Below are 27,227 nucleotides of genomic sequence, written 5' to 3' on the forward strand. Positions count from 1 at the left end.
GCCCGGAACCCCCTGGCACATCAGACAGTCTATTCGAGAAGACCAGAGCATCTGCTCCTTGTCACTGAGTAGTTAGTTTTCTATCCCAAGGCCTTCTTAAAGGTATACATTTACTTTTTTTGTGATAAACAAACAAGAGAATAGAACCATTACAATGATTAGTCCATTACAGCCAAAGATAACTCTTTGCTTTCATTACAGTGATTAGTCCATTACAGCCAAAGATAACTCTTTGCTTTCAATTTTTCCAGCTGCTTCAAGATGACTTTCCTACCCTTTATCCAACCACTTTCAGAATGAAAAGTACAAAATTTCTAAATGAAGAAGTGGGAGCAGAATGAACTGCTAAAGTACATGTCATCAGTCACGATGCCATTGGCACAAGGAGTTATGGCAAAGGGCAGACAGTCGAGGTGAGGATCAAGCACTGCCTCCAGAGTGATCAGCTCATGTATGTCATCCATGTGTGCAGTATGCTCTTCAACTGTGTAGAGCCCTCAGGACAAACATAAGATGCAAATGCATTTGAAAGCACCACTCCTTTCACGAAAGCTTACTGTCAGGATGTGTTTTCTCAATCAGTCCTCAAATTTGATCCCCTTTCCCCTTTTAATCCTTTTTCTTGAAAGGTCTGGGAAATGCTGGTGTAATGCAGTCTAGTACCTTAGCCAAAAGGTTAAGACACCAAGGGAAAAAAAGCCTCATTCTAATGCAAAGCTTTGTGAATTTCAGTGGCTGTCCCACCATATTCAAATCAAAGGGGGGCAACTCTTACTGACACTCGTCCTCTTGAATGACTAAATTTTAAGTCTTTGATTGACTGGGAACATCCTTTGGAAATACAAAGACTTTTTCATGCTGTGGGACTTGAGAAATATGAAAAGGAAGTTGAGAGCTGCCAGTTCTGGACATCCGGATTGCAATTCCTCATTTCAACAGTGTTTCAGTTCTATTAGCGGGCGACTGCCATCAACAACTGTTAACACCCAAGGCCCTCCCAAAAGGCTGGCTCTTCCTCCCCGGGATGTATGATTAGGTAAACAATCGCTATTTGGCTGCATGACTGAAATGTTTCATCCTTGCTGGTCAGGCCAGCTACTCTAAAGACCTAGATTCCTTAGGTATCATTGACACAAGGCCTCTCACCTCCTCTGCTATAGCTTCTCAACAACGCATAAGGAATACTACTTTACTGGCCTCAGCTACCTCATATCCAACTGATGCAATTTCACTTGGGCCCATGGATAATAAAATGAAAGCTGTTACTTCAGTGCATATGGGTCCTCTTGCAAACAGAGAATAAAAATGTTTGGAAACTCAGGTATGAGGACTTGCTAGATACACGACAATCTTTCTCTACTGAGGAAAAAGGAAAGTAAATACTAGTGTGAAATAAGTCAATTACGACATGGATCTTTAAAATAATTTTTTATTACACCAGTAAAGATACTTATTAGAAAAATTAAAATGCAGATTATCAAAAAGATTAAAATTTAGTCATAATCTTATAACTCAGAGATAGTCACTGTTAATATACTGTAGTACCTATTTCCAAAGTCTGTACATAGTTCTTTCCCTCTCTATATATGAGTGTATGTGAATATGTGTATTTATGTATGTACCTATGTATATGTGCATATGTATGTTAATACAACACACACACACACACACACACACACACACGGAAGTGTTTACAAGAAACTTTTGACTCAAAGACTTTCTCCTGTCTTGTATTCAGAAAAAGCATCTCTCTAGGAAGCATTTCATGAGTAATACATGGTCCACAGGGATCTTAACAGTACCTATATTTCTAGGAAAATGGATCCAAAATCAGGATTGTGACTCTGGTGCCCTTACTTGGTTCAGGAAGGAGATACAAAAGTAAGAAAAAGGAGCAGGATACCTCAGCCCTGGTAGGAGTTGAACCAGCACCTACCTTGCCCATCCTGGTCCTTGCGTGGATTTACAAAAATTCAGGAAGGAACACAACCAGAACAGGTGGTAGAGTGAAAAAAAAAAAAAAAAAGCCCATTTCTGGGATCTAAATTCACGTAGTGCTGTCATCTTATGCCTTTACACCAACTGCCTCAACAGTACCAACCTTAGGATAAAGTATTATACAGAAAGAATGGAGGAGAGAGGAATTGAAATGCTCCAAATGCCCTTTACAAAATTGATTAAAGCTGACCAAATTATTTTTTTTTCTTCTCTGAGATCAGGTTTCCTGCCACAATTTTAAAAATTAAAGGATGTATCTAAGTTTATCATCTATCAGTGGTTCACATTATACGGAAGTTTACGTCAAAGCTTAGAAGTGAAAGTCTCTAGCCATTTTTTAGAACACCGTTTCATAAATATCTCATAAAATTAAAACCAAGGAAAAAAGTCAAGAAAGTTGCAAACAGAAAAATTATGGAGTCTAAGCTAAGCCTACTTAAATACATCTTAGCTTGGGACCAACTGTTTTCTTCCACATCAAATATCAAATACATTTACCTCCATAATAGCTACATTACATATTACTTCAGAGGAACATCTTCAGGTTTTTATTAACATCACTCCCATGTCAAACTTCAAAAGTAAACTGAAATAGCACATTATCCTGGAAATAAGTAAAGTGTTATCAACTTCTGAATACATGACAGACTTACTGCTAATAAAAGCGGTCCAGATATACACATGGAATATGTTTTTAAAATATGTTACAAATAATAAACCCATATATATATATATATATATATATATATGGGTTTCATATATATTTATGAAAATGAATCTCTTTGCTGTACACCTGAATCTAACACAACACTGTAAATCAACATTTCAATAAAAATTTAAAAAAATAAACTACAGGTAAACTTCAAAAAAAAATAAAAAACCCATACTCCCCTAAAATATATAATGTTCTACGGTATTAAACATGCAGAAGCGAGCCATGAGATCACAACAATAGATCACAGGGCACTTACAATGAAGTAGAACTCTCCACCTGGTCCTCTGAACAGAGTGTCCATTTAAACACCACGATGTCTTCAGGTTTACTCCAGTGCTCTGTGCCCACTCCCTCCTCTCAACTCATAACCTTATCTTCTGAGATATCCCTTTGTTCCTTTATACTGCTTTGTGGCATCTCCTGTAGTGCTGAGTTTAATGCTTCTATGGTTTAGTGTGTATTATTACAATCTTTCCACTTTTGTACAAGCTGAATTCTTAATTGGATCTCACAGTCTATGGATTTTATATTTTTGCATTTCTCCCAGGGCTAAAATAAAATGGTCATTCGAGAAATATCTGTTGCATAAAAAAATCTTGTTCTAAGTCTCTGAACTCGAAGAGTTAGCCATCTTGGGTAGAGAGGCTGTGAGGAACTTGAGGAGGGAGGTCTGTAGGCTAAGAAGACATGAGCTAAGAAAAGTGCAATAAGGAAAAGCAAGAATTGGGTCTGGTGAAAGACAACACTTCGTAGAAATCAGGTTGGGTGGTGAGAGGGGAGGGAATGGCATGTACCAGATAACACAGGCAGAGGGAGAACAACTCCCACAAGGGGTTGGTGAAGACACCCACCAAATTAACTTGATAAGAACAGAGGCCAGTATGAGGAACTGCACGCGAGGAGGTCGGTCAAGAGGGCAGAGATGGGGCTGGTCTGCAGGCACTTGTGTAGCAGGAAGAGTGATCAACATGCTAGCAGTCAGAAAAACAAAATAAAGAAGAAAACCATCTCCAAGGTGACTACAGCTACCATCGTGTCACTGGTTAGTAGTAGTGGTAAGTGTACTTTTACATAATTTTCAAATGAAATCTCTCATTAGGAACTCTGAAGTGTCAAAGGAACAAAACAATTATGAATTTCAATTATCTTAAGAACTATAACTTATCTTCTCTGGTGTATAAGGAAAATATTGTGTGCATCACTTAATGAAATATAGTAAAGTGTGTGTAGGATTCTTTTAAATCACTGTGCTTGGATTTGAATCACACAAAAAATGTATATTTATAAATGTAATCTAGCCACTCACCCCTGGGGGATGATTTAAGAATTTCTTTACTTATTCACTCCACACTTCCTAATACATGATTTTGAAACCGCCAAATGGATCGGATAAAGATGATGTTCCTCTGGATAAAATTTAAAACCCATGTACCCTTTCTCAAAGAAAACAGAATAGTACCTATGGCAGAGAGAAATTATAATTTAATAATTAAATTGTTTACTTCTTTGTTCCTTTATTTCTTAGCAACTGAAAAAATGAAATCTCTTTTTTATTTCAGCTAAAGGAAGACGAAAATGTGAGGAAAATAACAGAAATATTTCCCCCACTATATTCTCTGTTTCTCAAGTAAAGCACTACTTTTCTTTAAAAAGATTAAATCTGCTCTAAAACTCACACATGAGCAGAGAATTAACATAATTCCAAGAAAAAATTTTACAAAGTGGATGGCAGATCTATGAAACAGATTTTTCTTGAGTGTTGTTATTTTTCAGTCAAAAAGCCAGGCGAGCAGGTTACAGTATAACCTGTATGCACAGTTCTGAAATAGCAAAGTATAATACATAGTTCAGAAATGATCAGACTACATCTCGAAGTATACGCTTCTCTGAATGAGTATCAGAGAATCAGCCCGTTCTCTCTGAAAGGATCTAAAAGGAAATAGCATTTTAACGGTATCAACAGCAGCTTTCTATGAAGGAAAGGGAAATTTAGGCAGGATTAGGCCACGGGACGCCATTGGTAGGTTTTGTAAGAACAGTGTTAGCACATAATTTTGAGGGCTAGTTAATGCCCTTTGAAAATGTGCCTATTAAAGGCTATCTATAATTTTTGTGTGAAATTACTGCCGCTCATAAACAAGGCTTTCTAATGGAATTGTTGATAAGCTTAACCACTATATATGGGCACAAAGTCTACTACTTTAATGGGAATAGTCAATGCCAGGACCAGGACAGAACCATTTAGTAGGGAAATTGGAAATTTAACTTCAATCAGATGGACAAAAAAAGGAAAAAGAATGCTTGAAGTGGTAGCATAAAAACACCAGCGATTAAAAACATTTGGAACCTTTGCTTACCCTTCAAAGGCATTTGTTGCCATGGTTTTTAAAGACCTCTAAAAGCTTCAGCTGTGTCCACAAGCACCGCCAAGAAATAGGGGCTCTAGACTGAGTTTATTTGTCAGATGCATTTTGTCTTAATTATCTCCAAGATAAAGATTATTTGGCTGAAGGATAAAAAAAGAACAGCCACTGTCATTTCACAGGTAGAAAGACTATGATTTTGCGTTTCTGAGCCAGTCTTCAAATGCATGCATTCATGTGTGCACACACCTCTAATTTTCATACTGGAGCATTAAAGAGTAACTAGCACTTAAAATTGGTAATAGGGATGGCACTCTTACATGGAAGGAGGTTTTCAAGTCTTAAATTTTAGGGTTGTGCCTTTCTTTTTTTCTCCGTTGACAGCCAGGAGCCAAACATCTGGCAAGTTTACCAATAGCTGGAGGTAAGACTTTTCTTTTAAAAAGTTTCATTATAAATTCTTTCATTTGAAAATTACATGATAGCTCATATGTATACACCCTAAAACTCTCCTGCCCTTTGGGCCCAATTGTCTTATTTCTCTGTTGCACAATTTGCATCTTTCTGGGTTAGAAAAGATGTCTGTGGACTCCCATAGTATTAATAATTGGGGGTGGGGGGGAAGCTTGCTTTTTTATTTGAACATCATAAAAATGCTCCGATTTGTTCCTGCCATTTACTATTTGTACAGCTAATGTGTTGGTACCAGCATGTTCTCAAATTGTAAGATCCTGGAGAGCAGCATTTGGCCCTATTGGGCTAATCTGTGATTTTCCTGTTTAGAAGGGCCTTGAACATACACGTTTAATAATGAGTGCTTCTTACAAGGTTTTGGTAAGATCCAGGAAACTCATATTATCATGAGAATCAAGAGGATGTTTCTGGAGTTACTTCTTCATTATTAACAACGGACCACCTTCAGGAAGTAGTTAAACCATTCATTTCATCAAGTTTCTTTAAAATTAATTGAGGAAATCGATTCCAATTCCCACCCTGGACTGTCTGCAGGGTGCCGCTTCTGTTTCTGTAGCTGCTGGATAATTCTATCTGAATGTCCAGCTATCACGTTAAACTCAGTACGTCTGGAATTTAATTTTCTCTACCCCTATCTGTTTGGCCTTCCTGTTGATTTTCCCAGTTCAGGTGATGACACCAGCATTTTCCCTCTGTTTTTGAACCTCTTTAACTTTCTTCTTTTCCAGATACTTCATATTGAATCATCTTAAAACAATGTAGATTCTTTCATTATAATATCCTTCATTCTATTCCTTTTTCCCATTTCACAAATACCAAAGTTCAGATTTTTAGTAAGTCTGAGGTATGTGACTATCAGACAAATTCATCCTCGTGCTTTTAGCTGCTGCCTTCTCTGGTCTCTCCTAAATGCCTCTGGCTGATTCATCTTAATTAAAGACTGTTTTGTCATATCTCTCCCATGACTGAAAAAACGTAATGGCTTTTATGTTGCTTAAAGCAAACTGATCCTAACCATCCTTTCCTTCCTGTATTTATTCATTGAGTGACTCCTGTAATATGAAGCCTCGATTTGGGCCTTGCCTTTGGGAGACTCACAGTCAGTAAGAGAAAGACACACATACACTAATACAAGCAGACCTCAGAGATTTTGAGGGTTGGGTTCTGGATCACTGCAATAAAGTGAATATCACAATAAAAGGAGTCACATGAATTTTTTGGTTTCCCAATGCATATAAAAGTTATGTTTACACTATACTGTCATCTATTGTTCGCAATAGCGTTACGTCTTAAAAATGTACCTGTGTTAATTAAAAGATACTTTATTGCTAAAAATGCTAACCATCATCTGAGCCTTCAGCGAGTAATCCTTTTGCTGGTGGAGGGTCTTGCCTCAATGTTGATGGCTGATAACTGATCAGGGTGGTGGTTGCTCAAAGTGACGATTTTTTAACATAAGACAACAATGAAGTTTGCTACATCGATTGACTTTTCCTTTGACTTGAACAATCAGAGGCTACTATAGGGTTATTAACTGGCCTAAGTTTAATATTGTTGTGTCTCAGGGAATAGGGAGGTCCAAGGAGAAGGACAGAGACTAGGGCACAGCTCATCAGTGGAGCAGTCAGAACACAACATTTATCAATTAAATTCACCATCATGTATGGGTGCAGTTCATGATGCCCCAAAACAATCACAATAGTAACATAAAAGATCACTGATCACAGATCACCATAACAAACATAGTAATAATGAAAAAGTTTGAAATATTGCGAGAATTACCCAGATGGGATACTGAGACATGAAGTGAGCAAATGCTGTTGGAAAAATGGTGCCAACAGACGTTTGATGTAGGGTTGCCGCAAAACTTCCAATTTGTAAAAAACGCAGTATTTGCAAAAAGCAATAAATCAAAGAGCAGTAAAACAAGGTATGCCTGTACCTGCAATCCTAGGCAATGGGAACAAAGTACAGTCATCCCTCAGTATCCTCAGGGGATTGGTTACAGGATCCCCCTCAGATACCAAAATATGTGGCAGTTCAAGTGCCTTATATAAAATAACCATAGCATTTGCATATAACCTACACACATCCTCCAGTATACTTTAAATCATCTCTAGATTATTCACAATACCTAATATAATGTAAATGCAAATAGTTGTAAATACAGTGTAAATGCTATGTAAATAGTTGGCTGGCACAAGGAAAATTCAAGTTTTGCTTTTTGGAACTTTCTGGAATTTTTATTAATATTTTTAATCCGGGGTTAGTTGAACCCACAGATACAAAGTGCTGACTGTAAAACGGACTGCCAAGAAGAAAGAGAACTTCTGCATTAACATCAGAAGTTTGATGACAATCACTTTGACTAGGACAAGAAGAAATTTTACAGGTAAATCCAGAAAGAAATTCCTAGCAAAGAAATGGGATAGTCATGTTTGAATAACAGTATGTAGTCCAGTCTAGAGGGTCTACCTCAGAAGTAGAAACGATGACTTTAAGACAACCAGAAAGATAGGCTAGGACATGACTGGGGAAATCCTTGAATGCTTGGTTGTCTAAGGATTATTCCATGGGCCCCAGAAGTCATTAAAGAATTCTGTGCAAAGTATTGTTATGATTAGTGATTTGCTAACGTTAATAGACTGTCAGTGTGCAGACAGGTTTGGAAGAAGGAAAACAAATGAAGGAAGTGACTTAAATGAAGAAGGAAAAAGGAAAAATTAAATTACTGCAACGATCCTGGTGAAAGTTAATGGGGCAAACTCGAAGTAGTGGGAATTGGATGGATAGACATTAAAGAGATAGACCCAACAGGATTACACAACAGTTCTGATGGGAACCATCCCAGGGAAGGACTGCAAAGTGAAAAGATGAGGATAACTACCTCCAAGCTTTTAAGTGTAGATGCCTGAGGGAATGGTGAGGGAACTGATATAAAAGTAATTAGGAGGAGTGGCTAGTGTCAGGGATATGTAGGCGTCACTAAGAAGCAGGGCTGGTACAAGAGCTAAACTTGGAAGATATTTACATAGCTGTTATACTGTAGGTCTTAAATACTGTTCCCTAGGGCTACCATAACAAAGTACCATAAATGAGTAACTTAAAACAACATAAAGTATTGCCTCACAGTTCTGGAGGCTAAAAGTCTGAAATCAAGGTGTCAGCAAGGCCATGCTCCCTCTGAAGGCTGTAGGGAAGAATTACTTGCCTTCTGGTGTTGCCAGCAATCCTTGCTGTTCCTTGGCTTGTACATGCATCACTTCAATATCTCTTTCCATCATCTCATGGCATTATCCTCCCTGTCTCTCTGTCCAAATTTCCTCTTCCAATAAGAACATTAGTCACCATACTCTAGTATGACCTCATCTTAACTAATTATATCTGCAACAACCCTATTTCTAAATAAGGTGACATTCTGAGGTACTGGGGGATTAGGACTTCATCATATCTTTTTGGGGGGGACACAATTCAACCCATAACAGATATGTACGACATTGCTTAGAAAACTGGGTGGAGAAAAGGATGAGCAAGTGAAAGGAACAGAGGTTGCAAACTCTGTGGAATGCCTGCTTGTAGAGAGACGAAGAGGGAAAATAAAGAGGCAGAGAGAAGACAGCAAGCCCTCTGTTCTTTCACAGTTGATTTACCCAATTTCCACTGTGCATTTCTTGGTTTATGCTGTTTCACATTTCTGGAATTCTTCTCCAAACTTCTTAACGCCTATGAAAATCCTCCAATTCTTTCCAGGCCTACATCAAATATACCACTTGCATTAACACTTCTCTTGCTAGCCTGACCTGATGAAATAACTCTGTTCTCTGAAGCCCTCCAGCAGGTTTTATCTACTATTCTTTTGACTTCTTGCCATGTTCTATCATTTAACAGACATGTGCCCACGTGACTGTAGACATGGGAGTTATAGCAACAAACAGGGCAAACCAGACCAGAAACCGGCTCTCACTGAGCTTCCACCCAAGTTTGGGCAGGAATATTTGAAGGTGGCGCCTGTTGCAGACAGATAATAATCAACCAAATGAATAAATTTGTAAGTTCATTAAGGGTTTAAGGGCCTTAAAGGAAAGTAAGGAAGGTATTTTTTAAAAAAAAAAAAAACTAAAGGCAAAGGTTTGTAGGGTTATTTTTGGTGGGGTAATCAGGGGAGGTAAAAAGGGAACCATATATACTAAGGTCCTGAGAAAGGAATGTGTGTCGTGTGTTGGGAGAAGAGAAAGATGGCCATCGTGGCTGGATTACAGTGATGGGGAGAGAAGGAAGCAGGAATACGACCATGCAGAGTATTTTAAGGCATAGAAAGGAATCTGGACTTTAAGTGCAGTGAGAGTTTAAGTTTAAGACCGTATGACCTGATTAATGTATCTAAAAGAGCTCTCCTGCTGTCACTTGGAGACTAGACTGCAGAGGAGCAAGTAGGGAAACGTGGAGACAAAAGACTTAGTATTTTGGGGTGCATGGACTGCCAGGATCAACTCTGAGATGTATCTCTGAAATGACTCCAGAGATGACAGTTTTGTAATGAGAGAGCGGCAGCCTCCACTTCTACCCCATCCTCTGGCCTTTTCTAGACAGGGGCGCATAGGTCAAGACAGAAGGCGACTGGAAATGGGAAACTTAGCATAAAAACGAACCCATCTTGGGCAAACAAGAGTGAATTCCTAAGCACAAAAGAACTAAGTTCTCTTTTCACAGACCAGCTGAACGGGCCTGAGGTTCTTTAGAAAGTCAGTCTCTGCTTACCCCTGGCAGCTGCTGAAGGAGCTATCCAGGGTGCTGGACTCTCACCCTGAAGCTTTCTAGGGCCTGGTGGGTAAGGACATCAGTTATCCTTGTCGGACCTAAGACCCCCGCTGTGCTGAACCATAACCAGACTCCACCCTAATACCATGTCCTTCTGGCCTTAGCTAACCTTTAAGTCAACATGGGCCTGGGCCATATCTGTTAAGCATAGTGTTAAGCATCTTCCACAGATGCCTTAGAAAGAAAATATAAAGTGGCGGTGCAGCTAGGGGTGTACAGATAGGTTTGAGCCTCCACTGTGCCTCATGACCATTTATAATATAAGACCATATTATGATCTTTATAATATTTATTTGTAATATTATGACCAAGCTGCGAGCTCCATGGAGTCCTTTTCCTTGGAATAATGTTCAAAGGTAGTACTTGGCTGCTGAACCTATAACCAAATCTCCTTATGTAACTCATCCAAGAGTCTCTGCCTACAACACATCTTAAGGAACACTGCTCCTCTACCTACAGTGATTAATAAATTCACAGAATATCCAATTTCACCCATCTCCTTTAAATCGTGTCCTTGACTTCACTTAAAAAAAAAAGTATGTTCAACTGGAGGCCATTATTCAATTTCTTGAGTAATCAAGTTCATACACTAGGCAGGGGATGAAAATTTGTATGCTTTCAAGTCAAACACTTTACCTCTTCAACTAAACACTTAGAGCACTAGAGTAATCTGATGGATACTCATTTCTAGCTCTCTTCTTAAGCAACAAGAAAAACAGGAAGAGCTACAGCATCTTCAGAACTTTCTACCTGCAGCATGTCAGACCCTTCACTGTCCTTAAATAGGTTTGAGGGGCAGCGTGATTTATAAAGAGTCACAGAAGTTCAGTAAAACTTTTTAGTTCCAAGCTATCAAGACTGTGATGAGAAAGACTCTATTGCTCTGCTATTTTCCTTTTATATACACAAACAAATCAAATAGATGGAAACGCCATTAAAGTCAAAAGGAAATAAATTACTTTGTTTTTACACAGTCTAAGAAGAAATATATGGCCCAGGAATGTCTTAGATGGTGTATTAATTTTGTTAATTTTTATTCACAGAACTCCCCAAACTCTGCCTTGCCTCCTGGGCTTTACCCGCATACTCAGTCCCATTTTCATATGACTGAACACTCAACCTGCCCTTTTTCATTTTGCTCACTTGCAAAATTCTCCAGACAATTTTAAATCAGGAAACTTTCTCTGAGAGCCTGACTCAAGCCCCACCAGGAATAAGTGAAGTCTGGACTCCTGTAAAATCTGCACTCACCCTCATCTTGGTACTTATCACACTGTAATTTAACTGCTGGTTTATTTGTCCACCTCTCCTACTACCTTTAAGCTCTATGGGGGTAAGGACTATGTCTTTACTGTAATCGTATCTCCAGGACCTCACACCGTGCTTTGCTTAGTAGAGGCATTCAATGAACAAATTAATAAATTAGTGAACTTTATAATTTTTAAGGTTCCTCTCTATCTTTAAAAGTTAATAACTCTGCCTTGTTTCCAGGCTTCCTGCAGAACTTTGGACTCAATAGTCATCTCATTTAAGAAACCTTCTGTAAATGTCTTCATACCATGATAAGTAAGAAGTTTCTGAAGCCACGTAGAAATTGCATTTGTAAGCAGTTTATAGGTACAACTTTAGAGAGTATAATGAAATCCCACTATTTAGTCTGTACGTACAAGTTAGATATCGGATACATACTTTAACTATCAAAGAGTAAGCAAACATTTTTTTGAATATTTGAACTTGAGATAAAGCCATACCAACAAAATATTTCTTTTTATACACTTACATTGACTTCATTTAATTTTTATAAGTATTTTTTTCCTGTGTTTTCTGTTCCGATGCCTTAATGCCTAGAGACAATACTAAGTTCAATGTGGTGTTACATAGCACACTCCTAAATGCTGAACACACATGAAGAAAATAATTTGTGAAAATATTGTCATTGTTCCTTGGAGGAAGATAGTTTCTACCTTCAATCTCAGTCTTTTTACATTTATAACTGACAATATCTTCTTTTCTTATATTCATCTATTGTCTTCCCTATCTGTATCATAGCACAGCACTTTATACTAACTTACTCTCTAATCCTATCATGAGAACGTGTACCTTTGCCTCCCCAAATAAATTTCCCAAACAAATTCTAAATTTTGTGGGATTATGGATTACTTCTTACACATATTTTTATTTCCCTCAGACTATCTAGCACAGGTACAGAGCAAGTTCTCAATAAACATGAAAGACAAAACGTTAGATTTGGAAACCATCGATTCTCTTGTCGTACATTAAATCGGGAGTCAGCAAATTATGGCCCACAGGCCAGTCCTGGTCAGTTACCTGTTTGTGTATATAAAGTTTTATTGGCACACACCCATTTATTTACACAGTACCTATGGCTCCTTGCAGGCCACAATGCCAGAGTGAGTAGCTGTCACAGAGACTGCATGGCCTGCAAAGCCTAGCTAGTTACTCTCTGGTCCTTTGCAGAAAAACTGGTGACCCCTGCTCTAAATCATTTGTACAGATGAGAGAACTCAGTCTCAGATAAATGACTTGTCCAAGTTTGTAGCTGAACCTACCCACTAAATCTACCTCTGTCAGATGATTTTTCCATACCAGATTAAATGCTTGATAAAAATAATGGTATCTTAGATTATATAAAACTAACTGAAAAGAAGAATCACAAATGAAGATGGCTGTCAAAAGACCTTTAAGGGCTTATACTAAGTTAAACCAAAATACAAATATCACTTTTCTAAATTAAGATAGTATTAATATCTGCTAGTAAAATTAAATAATCTGTGTTGGTATGTATCTACATACAAAAATCCACTATCATATAATATTATAAATTTTATTAAAATTCTAATTAAAAAGTCCCAGTCTTACAATAGATTTCTAAAAGATGGTGGAAGTAATAGTTGTCAAAAAAAAGTGCTTTTAAAATGGACCAAGTTGACCTCACATGCTACTCTATTAAGATATGAATAGCCTTTAAAAAAATCCATCTGCTGGCAATGAAAGGAAAACTGAATACTGTGTATCATCCCCCAGCTTTCACCCCACATCAGGGCAGTGAAGAGCTACAGCAAAAAGTCCATGAGAATAGTGATTCATTCTCTATTCAAAAGTGTCTGCAATCAGTACCTATTAATTTAGTAGACTCTGGTTTTCAACAAGTTACTTCAGTCTCAATTCCCATAGAGGGAATCACACAAAAACTCCATCAGAAATATTCTTAGTATTTATATACTAAACTTTGTTTAAGCTGAAAAGATAAAGGAATAAGAACAGAGAAAAATGGTCCAGTATTAAAACAAAAGGTTAATCCAGCTAGTTTGAACTGCTGTCAGGTCTCTGTTTTTGTCAAAGGATCTTTAGCATAGATATTTTAGGTAGTAAAAACGATTGTTTCTCCCAGTATATCCTATATAGACAATATAGCAACAATATAGACACTCCTGGAGTAGAAATGAAATGTAGCTGGCAGTCTATCAGAGAAACTGCACTTGGAAAACTGTATAAAAGAAAAGGATTGAAGCAGACATTGCAAATGACATAAATGAAGTCTTACAGGTGTATACTTAATAACTGCTTGATACAGATAATACATCCCTTATTACAAGTCACCAGCCATTGAATCTTCTCAGTTTAGCAAAAGGTCATGTCATCCATTGAGACAACAAAGAGATGGAAGAAGAGCAAGAGAAGAACGAGTTAAATTAGAATTGGTCTGGAGCAAAGATCAGAATGCTTATCTGCGCAAAGCTAAGCTGGAGAAATAATTATATATGGATAATTAATATCACACTACATCACAACAGCCTAGTTGCCTACAACACATAAATATCCACCTGCCATCCCCCAATCATGGCATGGACAACATCTCAGAGACACAGCTATTGAAATCCTCTTCCTCTAGAGTTGCTCAAGACTGTTGGGATCTTGCCAAATGGAGGAAGCATAATGACTCAGCCACAACTACCCTGACATTTGCCAGTTCCTTCTCCTGGGATCTTGTCTCTTCTCCATGTTTCTACCATAGATACTCGTGGACCTACTAGGTATTAGTGTTTTGTACAAATGGCTGATCACATGCCTTCCTCTGTTGCTTCCCCTCTTAGGATTAAAAAATGGGATAAGTTGTTTGCAACACACTATTACCTTGAATACTTCTCTTGAAGAAGGCCTTACAGCCCTCGCAAGACCAAACTCCATAATGGTAGCCTGAGGCATAGTCATTGCACACTGCACAGTAGCGAGTCTCCTTGGCAGATTCCATGGCCATGCTTCCCTTGTCACTGGTGCTGGCCAATCTCTCTCTGCCACCCTGGCGCCGATTATCTGAATTTGGCCTGGGGAAAAAAATAGGAGAAAAAAAACAAAAAAACAAAACAAAAAAAACACAGTGAATCCATTAACATTAGAAAAGCAAAACATGCACTCTCCTCTAAAGAATAAGAGGCTTGGAAGACGTAGCAGATCCACTTTATTCTGACATTTCGAAATAATGAATCATAATGTAAGCTAATCTTCATTACCTCTTGCCGTCTGTTGCAGCAAAAGGGGTTTGCCTATTATATTAACCTTGAGGGGAAATTGTTTATTGCAAACTTTCTTAAAAAATGGACTTCCTACACCAGAATGTATTATCCAGAAAATGACAAAATGAAATCAGCTGGTTTCTAATAGACTTAATCATTTTTTTAGGGATTCTCAATTAACCCAGAACCATTAGAGACCAATGCTCATTCCAATTCTAGACCACACTAAGGGCCTTTAGAAAATGGAGACAAAGCATAAAACAGCTGGAACATTTGAAAGTCAGATGAATTGACGAACAACATAGAACATGTATAGAAAGATAATTCAAATTTTTACATCATTGTTACAAGGTAACCCCGGGTATCAGTTGTTATGACTTGACTGTAATTTGAGGATAGTAGTCAATATTCAATATTCCTCTTCAAGAACATGTAGAATGAGAAGAACAGAGGAACACAAATGATTACACCAACTCTGAAAATTCTCAGGGAGGAAGCGTATCTCAGAAAAGAAACTGAGAAGGCACAGTCAGAAAGTTCTGGGAGAACCAAGGAAACGGGGAAGCAAAAAAGTTTAAAGAAGTAGAAAGCTTTAAGAAGGAGAGTGTGACCAATCGTGTCAAAGGAGCAGAAAAGTCCAATAAAACCAGGACTGATAAAATGAAGCTGGATTTGACAAGGAGGACACTTAGCAAGGAGTTTCCGTAGAGGGTACACGCCAATCCAGTGGGTGGAGAGTGGATGGAACATAAGGAAATGACAATGAGTGAAGGCCATTCCTCTGAGAACTTGGACGTGAATGGGAAGAGAAAGAGAGAGGGTTGTCACTAAAGAAGATAAAGACAAAAAGGCGTGTTTTGAATGGAAGGGGCCTGAGAAGGCCTCATGGAGACTGAAGGGAATGGGCCAGTAGGGAGGGAATGGTGGAAGGTACAGAGAAGGGAAAACAGAACAAAGTCAAGAAGGAAAGTAAAGCAGTTGGGATTAAATACACAGGTAGAAGGGACAGCTTCACTGAAGACACCTTGAAGAAGACAGGGAGCAAAGAGGTAAGGAAAGGAGTAGATGAGACTAAGTTTGCATGTCTTATCTAACCACGTATAGGAGCAGAAATGACATTGACCCAGGATTTGCTAGGCATGTGCAACAGAATAAAGGTGGTATGAGAGAATTGGGGAGTATATAGCCAGAGCCCAGCACAGTGCCTGGAATGTAGTTGGCACTCAATAATACCTTGAAATGAATGGAGTGTTCCAGGGTATATAAGGGGGGAAAAAAGAAGTAGAAAAATATTGGAAGGAAAGATGGAATGAAGCCTATGACATTTAAAAACAAAACCAAAATAAGATGAGAAAAAGTGAATTGAAGATAGAGCTGCCAGGGTCTCTCGGTTAAGGAAGCTCATGCTTCCTGCTTTCCGCTCCCCGCCCAAATAACCAGACCACCCTGACTGTCACCACTCCTCCCCTTCACAAGCCTGCCTCTCCTTTTAGCTCAAATTGTACAACCCTTCCCTGCCCTTCTCACTCATTAACGTCGCCCACAATTTTGCGGCAGTGGCTCTCAAACTACATTTGCCGTAATATTCACAAAATAAGGAGCTCCTTGGGTTGAGTGCGTCTGACTTTGCCAGTTTGTTCCATTCTAAATGACTTAGCTCTTAGGTTGGCAGCCATAAACAGGAGATCTTTATTTTTTTAATATCCTTAGAGAGAGCTGCCTCACAGTATTCAACTCTAGTTCATATTCTGTTACCCATCTCCTTCCATTTCGTCACCATGCCGTCAACGCTCCCCCAATAACCTCGAATCTTTCTACTGTTTGTTTACTAGTGTCTCATGCACGATTCAAGTCAGCAGGTAGCAGCTGTGAAGATTTCACTACAGAAGCTTAGCACCTGGGGAGGGAAGGGGTGGTGAGCAAGCATGACACTGACAGATTCAATGTCTTACAAACATTAGTATTGACCCTTGGGAAGCAGCTCAGCACCTAACACATAGCAAGCGTGCAATACATGTTTGTTGAATGAATGAATGAGTGAATAGTACGTGCATGGGCAAAAGTTCCAAGGTGTCAAGTATCCTCCACCCATCCCTGCATAATAAAATACCGTATTTTTTTTAAATTGTGGCAAGGTAAACATAATATAAAATCTGTTACCTTAACTGTTTTTAAGTGTACAGTTCAGTGATAAGTATATTCACACTGTTGTACAACCAATCTCCAGAAATTTTCCATCTCACAAAGCTGAAACTCTTTACCCATTAAACAACAACTCCTCATTTCTTCTTCCCTCCAGCCCCTGGCAAACACCATTCTACTTTCTGTCTCCATGCATTGGTACTCTGGATACTTCATATAAGTAGCATCATATAGTTTCTGTCTTTTTGTGACTGGTTTATTTCACTTAGCATCATCCATGCATGAATTCCTCTCTTCTCAGCCACTCTTAATCCCCACACGCTGGAAATAACGTATCCCTGTTCTGAACTCGATAGCAGGTTTTCCTTTACTTCTCTTCTGCTACTTACTACATTATCCCTCCTTCAATTTTACATTCTCGTCTTCACTGCTGTCCACTAAGTTCCTTGTGTCTATCTTTGGAACGCTGAGCATTTAGAGCACAGAGCCTCTTCCAGAATAGGAACTCAATAAATATTGATATCAAATGAATTAATCAATGACTGAGTCAATAATATAACAATTTTCAAAACAATATAAATAGGATATGCAAATACTGATTTTAAGAATATGGGTAAAAGATGTAAGAGCAAAAGCCCATTTTCCCCAGATCTAGCAGCGTTGCATGCCGTCGGCAAAATGCCTTTCATCCACACTTTACCTTTGAGATGGCCCTGGAATACTGAAAGTCTACTGTAGACATAGGGCATAAAATCAGAAAGCCTCCGAGAAGAAGAGAGGAGAAATTACACAGGCCATGTTTCCTCTCCATAAAGCAACTTTTTTATCCAGATGGGAAGTTCACATATGTAACACTGTCAGTAATCATTTTGGCTCAGCCCTGCTCGATGAAGACTCCCAGACCAGGGCTGCATAAAAACGAATATAATACAGATCAAGCGAAAAGGCAAGTGAGATCATCTCATGGGTTGCAAAGCCCTGCGGCACCTTGAAATGCGACGCTCAAGGCTGTCTTGAGAGTCAAGCCAAGCACACTTGGCACAGCTGCATCCAGATAGAGATCCGTGTCCTCAGGATGCAGACTCACTTGGCCCCGTTATCTGCAGTAGAAAGGATCAGAGAGGGAGGTGCCCAAGTCTGGACTCAGACCAACACACAAGGGTGGCTCAGGCACCAACCCAAGGTTAGACCAGTCCCCAGGGATAAGCCTACTTACAGGTCCCGGACTCACCTCTTCCAGCTGTCCTCTGCCTGGCCTTGCCCGACTGCAGCTGTCATAGGCCCGGAACCTTTAGCCTCACACCTCTCTAGTAGGAAGTGCTTACATTACATTTAGGGCAACCTTTCTTCCTCTCCCTCTGCCTCAGAGGCCCTTTGGCTTCTCCTTATTTCCACAGGACCAACATTAACTACTCTCATTAACTACTTTTCATGTTCTAAACGTCGTCAGGTTCTGCCTTCCTAATATGAGGCTTTGGATAAAACCCTTTTTATCCATTTGGATAAAAATGCCCTCCCCCTTCAGCCTATGTGAAGATTTAACTAACTCTTTTGCCAAATTGCTAAAACATCTCCCTTTTTGTAAAACTTGTCTCCTGTTCTCACTAAATTGTCACCATATTTAGTGAGTTTCTCATCCTGGACACTTCCTCATAAGACATAGATAAGAAGTTGACTAGTCTATTAGGCTACGTATTAAGAGATTAGATGTTTTTAGCACTACAGATACTTTAAAAGATTCTCTGAAAAGAAGTAGGGCAGAAGCTTGAATGAGACATGGAGGGATGTTCTGCCTCAGTGACTTAACACATTGTAACTTTGAGGCACACAAGTGACTAAGGAATGGAGTAAAGTAATGGCAGGAAAAAGAATGGCAGAAGCTGGAGAGCATCAAATAACAAAAGACACCACCACTGCACCTATGGAAACTAGAAACTCAACTGATTAGATTTAGTTCCATTTTCATTACATCAGTTTGACAACTAAATATTTCCAAATGGATGCCCCACTGATATTACGTATCCAATATGATTAAGAGAGATGTCAGAAGGCATTCATATTGAGGTCAGAGAGTGGACTCTCTTGGACCAAGTGAAAACAGAGCCCATTAAAAAGTATTTGCCAGGAAGATTTTCATTAATCAAAGGAAAAGTTTGAAGCTCAATGTAACCAAATACTCTTGTTTTTCCAACCACATATCACGGTACCAGCCATCCAAAAGCACTATTCCCCTGATTAGCCAAGCATTTAAAACATTTTTTAGAGCCTTGGTTTCTAAAGGAAATATTTTTTGCGAAGTTAAAAGAATCAGCAAATATCCACTCCCTAGAAATGTGGGGATAATTAAGTGCTAGTGGAACAACTTCATGACGTTCCCTCACCAATCAAATCCCCAAAGTTGTGAGCGGTCAAAGCTCCCTGAGCTTTCGTTTTGTGGCATTTACCATAATTTCCAGTCCCATGATTGAGGCATTATTGACAAATATATGTTCCCTGTGGTAGACAGTAAATTCCATGAAGGCAGGGACCCTGTCTCATTTGCTCCCAATTTTAACTGACACACAGTAGGTCATTACTAAATATTTGCTAAATGTACCTCCTACATCTAAGCCATCATCAAATTCAGTCCATCATTTCTTCAAAACGCAATGCCTATCCTTCTTTGCATCCCTGGTTTTCATCATTCTCGCAGAAGAGACCAATACTCCATGTTTGAATGACTAGAATTAAAGTCCTGTCTCCCATCATTCCTCAAACTCATCCTGCCAACCACTGCCAAAAGAATCATCGTAAAAGACAACATTCATCTCTCAATAACTTCTCATTGCCTATACCCGGGGATCATTACCTTTTCGGTGGGTCATGGACTTGTTTGATGATACAATGAAAATGCTGAAACTGTCTAGAAAACACATAAACACACTTTCAAACTTCTGCCTATAATTTTAGGGGAGTCATAAATCAGGAAAACTCAAGTTAAAAAATCATCAACAAATAAAATTAAGCCCAAGGGCTTGAATTCCCTGCTCCAATCAGAACTGGTCTCTTTGTAGCTCCCTGAGCAAAATTTTATCAAATCCACCTCTGAGAAATTGCTCACACTATGCTCCCCACTTAGTCACCGCCTTCCATCACCTCAGCTGTCAGATAAAACCATGCTTCGTTTCCCATATTCCATAAGGCTTATCCTACATATTCCAACTCACACTGGTTCAGCTTTAAATTCTTACAGCAGGTAAAGTCTTCACCACTTCTCTGGACACCCACTCAGATCTCACTGGCCATTACTCCACCTCTGTTTCCTCTGCAGGATTTTCTTCCCCCACCAGGCTCCTAAATGTCAATGTGCCTTGAGGTTCTGCCCCCAGCCCTCGTCTGTCTCAGCTGACAGCTCTCTGTGGGAATCTCAGCCATGTGTGTGACCACGAGAAACTGCCGTCCCATACTCCTCTCCTGGACAGCAGACCTAGATGCTAATTACCCACTCTGCAGCTCCTCTTGAATGACTCTAAGAAACCTCAACCTTAATGCGCACAAAACTGAACTCAGGATCTTTCCCTAAAAGCCTGTTCTTACTCCTGCATTCCCATTTTTGGCCCTGTGGCCCACTGATCCACCTGAGGCATTCAAGCATGCGGCTCCCCCCGCCTGGAACACCCTTCCTCACCCACTGAATAACTCCCATTTATCCTCCAGTTCAAAGTTTGAACTTAACTTCCTCCAGGGAGATTTGCTGACCTCCATGAGCTAGGTTAGATGTACCCTGAACTCCACCTACCGTAGTAGAGGCCTTTACTCCCTACGATATTATGATTTATAATAAGAAATATATATTTGGTCTTCATCCCCATTCCTTGCACAGAGTTCCTAAAACCCTTGGAATTTCCTAAGTGATGAAAGCAACAAAGGTATCTCTTGTTACGTTAACAAAGTGACTTTTGGACCCCATCTAGGGGGGAGGGTTGGTTGCCAGGGGAACCAGCCAAGCATTGAGGGTTGGAACTTTCAGTTCCACCTCCTGATTTGGGGGGATAGGGGACAGGATGGAGGCTGAATCAATCACCAATGGCCAGTGATTTAATCAATCATGCCTAGGTAATGAAGCCTCCATAAAAACCCAAAAGGAAGGGGCTGGAGAGCTTCTGGGTGGGTGAACACACAGAGGTATGGAGAGAGGGGTACACCTGGAGAGGGCATGGAAGCTTTGCACCCCCTCCCCATACCTTGCTCTATGCATCTCTTCCATCTGGCTGTGATCTAGTAAGTCAAATGTTTATAATAAACCAGTAATCTAGTAAGAAAATGTTGCCCTGAGTTCTGCAGGCCATTCTAGAAAATTAATCAAACCCAAGCAGAGGCTCATGGGAAACTTGGATTTAAAGCCAGTTGGTCAGAAGCACAGATGATGACTGGGCCTTGCGATCAGCAACTGAAGTGAAGGGCAGTGTCATGAGACTAAGCCCTTAACCTATGGGATCAGATACCATCTCCAGGAAGCAAGTGTCAAAATTGAGTTCATCGCTTGGTGGTGTGTTAAAACACATACACACATACAGAATGCAGTCAGAATCATACTTCGCTATTCAAAACCCTCATGGCTTCCCACCACACCAAGAATAAAATTCAAAGGCCCAGCGCCATCTGTTCCCTGGCTGTCACTCTCACCCGGACTCTTCGCACTGCTTCCCCTCACTCACCGAGTTTCAAGCGCTGAAGTCGCTGCTGCGCCACAAAGGCCAAGTGCGTCCAGGTCTCAGCGCTCTTCTCCTGACTTGTTTCCTCCCTCCACTCAGGGTTTCTCATCTTCTCAGGGAGCCTTTCCTGACCTCTCTAAAGTAGCTTCCCAATTACTGTTCATCCTTTTATATTGGTTTGGTTTTTCTTTATAGTGCTTAATGGCTACCCAACGTCAAACCAAATGTTAACGTTTATTTACTGTGTGTCTTCCCCAAATGTAAGTTTCCTTTCCCCAAAACCTTCAAGAGAGCCTAGCAGAGAAATAACTGTTGAATGAACAAGTACATAAATAAATGATTGAAGCCATGGACCCACATGTGGTTGTGTTCTGTTTAATTATCTATCCTTCCCCATACACTGTAACATCCACCATGGCAGGGACTGCGGCTACCTTACTCACCATGGTCTCCCAGCTCATGCTCAGCACAGTGTGACACACAGGTAAGTGATTAAGAAACATCTGCCATCTGAAGGAAGGTACAGACATGGTGAGTCTTCTTGAAAGTCTTCCCAACTCGCCTATAACTCCCACATCACAGCCCTGTCCTCCACACCACAGCAAGAGCGAGACAAAATGGACATGAAATCCTTTATGTCTCCTCAACGTCTATCATAAGGCTTCTGAATCTTCTTCTTCTGGGTGGACCCCAGGAAAATACCCTTATTTACAGAAACACAGATTTTGCTTATAATCTTTGGGTGTTCACGGGCCCCCTGAAGTCCATGAATGGTCTCCTTAAAAGACTTCAGACTAAGAGCACCCACTGCAGGTCTATGGGTGAAATGCAGGCTCTTTAGTATTGACCATGATGACTTGGACACTGTCCAGTCTCCAGCTCCGTCCCTCCCTGTCAGGGTTAATTTTAAGTGTCTCACTTCCCCAACCTGGCTAGCACATGTCTGGGCCTTTGTCCACACTGCTTCCTATCTTGGCCAAAAAGCAAAAATCTCCTGAGTAAAAATGGCCCCTTCTCAGGTAGCAACCACTGAATTTCTCAATAGAATCAACATGCGCTCCTAGAGTATCACATATATAACTATTCCGAAATCCTCATCATCATATGTGTTCACTGTGAGTCTCCAGGAAAGAGATCCTATTAGTGTCACCTTTGCTTCACAGTTTTCAGCACAGTAATGACAACTAGTAAGTGTCTGACAGTTGACTGTGGAATGAGTAAGATTATATGCTCTATATTGTATGTCTTGCCTGCCCAACCAGGCTGTGAGCTTTTCACCAGTATGGAAACTATATTCTAAGTATTTTCTATCACCCCCAAAGCACCTGGTATGGTACTTTGCACACAGGAAGTACCCAATAAATACTTACTGGATAAATTAATCAGTAAAGAATTAAGAACAACTTTGCAAGAGACACAGCTAAATCTGTTGCAATACCAGAACGCTGTATCAAGATAACAAGAAGCCAGTTATTGATGCCTGTGTGTGTACCAACATACAAATCAATTGGAACATGGTTTCTTGTGTACCTCCTTCTGCTTTAAATATCAACAGGGATGGGCATAAGCTAGAGGTGGTTCGTGCCTTTGGCCAGAACTTACCTATGGGTATTTCTACTCTATGCAACTTTGTACTTGGCTTTTAATATGACCTGTATTTTTTTTTCCATGGCAGTATAGAAATGTTCTTACAAAGAATAAAGTTGACATAAAATGGTAGAGTCTAGAGAGGGAAAATTCTGAATCTCATTTTTAGAAAAGCTAGAGTTAAGTAAGTCCTGGGCCACATTTGGGAAGCCCAGTAAAACAGGTGGTAGTTATGTTCGGCGGTAGGCAAGTTAAAAATTATTTTCTGGATAACAAATATAGGTCCTTTAAACTTGGCTGGAAATTAAAGACTCTAGCTCATTTATACTGCTTACCTGAAAACGTACTCTGTCTCTTGTCTCATATTATCCACTTAAGGAGTATAATTTTTATTTGTATTTGTTGTATCTTCTGGTTAATAAACAGAGGCAGATAACGTTCTTCCCTAAAAGGTACAAAAGAAAACTTCTTCCAAAAAATGACTGGTGATAAATGCAGTTCACTTCGATTCCATGAAATTATCTAGGGAGAGAGTTATGGTTGCTATTTCAGCTTCTGCCCAAAGTTCAAACCACACCCTGGACTTCTGGAAAACCCAGCATGACCCTTGGTCTAGCAGCTGGAGGAGTAGGCAAGCAAATTTTCGCACAAAATTGATAGTTGTGGCAGGCATTATTTTAAGTGCTTCACATGGAATTAAATCATTTAACCCTCAAAACTACCCCAAGCAATACTATTATAACCGGTTGTTTTAAACATGAGGTAACCACGGTTCAGAGAGATTAGCTAACTCACCCAAGTCATCCAATCAGGAAAGGATGGCGTCAAGGACCCAGGCAGTCTGATCCCAGGGCCCAGGCTCCCCAAAGAGAAGAGAGTCCTTGGGAACTGCACCCCAACTCATCACAAGGCAAGGGCAGAGTATGTCACAACTGGGAACAGATCTCATTCCTAAACTCATAAACAGTAATCCTGTTAGAAATTGTCTGTAATTATTTATTACAAGGCCAATGATACTTTTTTTAAGGGAAAATGCTAATTCAATTTCTAGTGCAAAGGTTAAGAACTGTTATGTTCCATGAAAACAGAGATAATGGAGCTGAGAGTCATACAGAAGAACGCGTTGATGAAAGTTTGAATATCTCCTAAAAAACCATTTCAGAAAATGCCTATTTTAACTCATCAACAAATAGAAAATAATATGTCATTAGTGCTTATATACAAGAGTCCTGAAATTCTTTATACACAAAGAACGTTAGCATTTGCCAGTCAAAACTTAAGTCTCTGTGAAATGTCAAGAGGTTTTCCCACTCACTTAAAAAAATATCTTCACCCCCAAATACAAGCAAGAGTTGATTTTCCACACTAATGGGAAACAAGAACAACCTGGCATAAAATTCCCTAAAAACCCATTTAGCCAATATCTTTTTATCTTTTATCAGTTACTAATGTGTAACCAAGCGACCTGATTGGAGTTTCACCACCTCTCCTTTCTCTACTCTCACCAACCAGTTGCAAGTGCTAATGAACGGTGAGGATAAGAAGCCCAAAGTAAGATGCAAGACGTGGGGCATACGGGTGACACAAAGGAGCTAAGTCAGGAAAGAGCTGTGGTTTGACAGCACACCTTCTTAAAACAAGTCTGACTTGCAGTCTAATTTCCACAGAAAATAGGACACTATATCAGGAGAATAATCATCTACTCACATGCAGAAATATTAAGAAATTCATTCACTCATTTAACAGCACTGGGAAAGTGTCTACTTATTACCAGCCAGGGAGCATCCTAGGACAAAGGACACATGCAAAAGGAGGAAGAACAATAAGGAGAGGAGGGACAGAAGGAAGAGAAGAAGGACAGCTTCTGTCCTAGGAAAGCAGGCAACTCAAGGAGGAAGACTTGGGCCTTTGGGAAAAGGCACTTCAGGTACAGAACCCCAAAACAGCGAACACAATCCTGCTCTAACACTGGCCTCTGGTCTGCTTTTGAGTGTGATCCATAAATCACCCCATAAATCGTAAACTGATGATCCCATCCAAGACACAGAGACAACATATCATCGCATAAAAAGACCACAAAAACATGTCTAGAATTGCCCATCCAAGACACAGAGACAATATATCATCACATAAAAAGACCACACAAACATGTCTAGAATTGCAAATGGAAATCTTTACTTAAAATAATTCCTTGGGAATCTGTATGTCATTAGGGATAGCTTCACTGCAAATGTAATAAACTTCAATGAGGGAGGCAGGGTATTGTGGTGGAAAAATTCTACACTGAGTCAGAACTCCCGGGTTCTAGATAAAAAGCTGTCGATAACAGCTGCATGGCTTAAGCAAGTCACCAATCTCTTTGGGCCTCAGTTTCTTCTCCATCAAATGAGAATTCTCAACTATGTTTTCCAAATGGCTTTCCAGCCTTTATGCTGGGTGACCATGATTCTGACCCATGCCTCTGACCAACAATAACATCTATAACCAGCTAGAATTTCTTCAGTGGGTCTCGCCAGTGCACAGCCCATTTTTCAAAACTCTTTCCCAAGAGTAATAAAATGTATAAAAGATGAGTTGGTAAGAGGCCCTAGCACTGCATTTAAGCCTGCTCAGCGCTCAGGCCCATGACCAATCAAAGGGGACAAACACCCATTCCATCAGAAGGAGCTGTCAGTGATGGCCATTGTGTTTCTAACTGCCAAAGTGGCTTGCCCACAGAAATGTCACTTCTCACTAATATGAGGCATGAGAAAACAGGAAGAAAAACAAATAGAGGGAAGACAGACAAGAAATAGATAAACAAAGAAACGGGGAGGGGCACATACATCTGTATATTTGACATATTCTTAGTTCACTGAGCTCTATTAACAATGATTGAGGTGGGAAGCTGGGTAGAAGAAAATATAGCTGAGATATCAAAGACAAAGGAGACATAATTCATCTATTGAGGCTCTGCTCAGTCAACACGCATGGCTGGAGAGGGTTCCGAAGCAAATGAACGATTCCAGAATAGAAGACAATTTGGATATGGTTTAAAATGAACAGAGGTTCTTTTGCACAGAACCTTCAATGATAGTAAGGCCAAATTCTTCACCATAATCAGTGACCAGAAATGTTGATACCTCCGGGTAGGTATCAAGAGCTCTCTTACATGCGGAAGTTAGAACTAACTTGCAGAGTTAGCCCTCTTTGATTTTCCAACCCACTCTACAGGAAGCAAGCTCAAAGAGCAACCTATTCTTTTGCTGCTCATGCAACAAAGAAAAAAACATCTTGCTTACTTCTGAGAAGACACAGTAGATTGCTCTGTGGTGTAGCAATGACAATTGCAGATTATGTCATCCGGAGACACTAGGAGCACAGAGTTGCACACTATGTGGATCTCATGGCGGGATGAGATTGGGTTGGTGTGTGTGAGACACCCTACCAGGGGCAGCGATTCTGGAACTTGCGGGGAGTTTTGGAGTTTTGACATGCTACTGTTACCTTTTTGACTTAGGGTAACATATGCAAAGTGCTCTCTGCAATAGCTCAACTTTCTCCAGACTCATCTCCTGCTGCTCCTTTACCCACCTTCCAGGTACCGCGTACTCCAGCAGCCATCTGTGTGCACTTCCTAACCTGCCATGTCTTCACTCTTATCATGCCTTCACTCTTCTCATGGCTTCGCTCTTCTTCTCATGCCTTCGCTCTTCTCGTGCCTTTGCTCTTCTCATGTCTTCACTCTTCTCATGCCTTCGCTCATGTTGTTTTCTGCTAAGAATACCCTTGCCCAGCCCCTGTGATCCAGGAGAAATCCTAATCGCATCCTGACTCACTTCTTCCCTCTGCTATCTCTATACCTTGTAGCCACGTTCTCTCTGCCTCCCTGATTGCAATAATGGTTCCACAGGTTCCATGC

The 27,227-nt window shown here is 40.0% G+C and overlaps 1 protein-coding gene across 4 annotated transcripts in view; it reads right to left on the minus strand.

The window, feature by feature from the left end:
• The window catches only part of ESR1 (estrogen receptor 1), a 248,406-nt gene that overhangs the window by 198,462 nt on the left and 22,717 nt on the right, over positions 1-27,227 (minus strand). For all 4 annotated transcript variants that reach the window (XM_082855517.1, XM_082855519.1, XM_082855518.1 and 1 more), the window contains one exon: positions 14,524-14,714. In XM_082855517.1, coding sequence (XP_082711643.1) covers positions 14,524-14,714 — 191 coding nt within the window. The remainder of the gene's footprint in view (positions 1-14,523; positions 14,715-27,227) is intronic.

Source organism: Leucopleurus acutus, assembly GCF_964270905.1.
Source record: "Leucopleurus acutus genome assembly, chromosome: 15".
NCBI classification, from domain to species: Eukaryota; Metazoa; Chordata; class Mammalia; order Artiodactyla; family Delphinidae; genus Leucopleurus; species Leucopleurus acutus.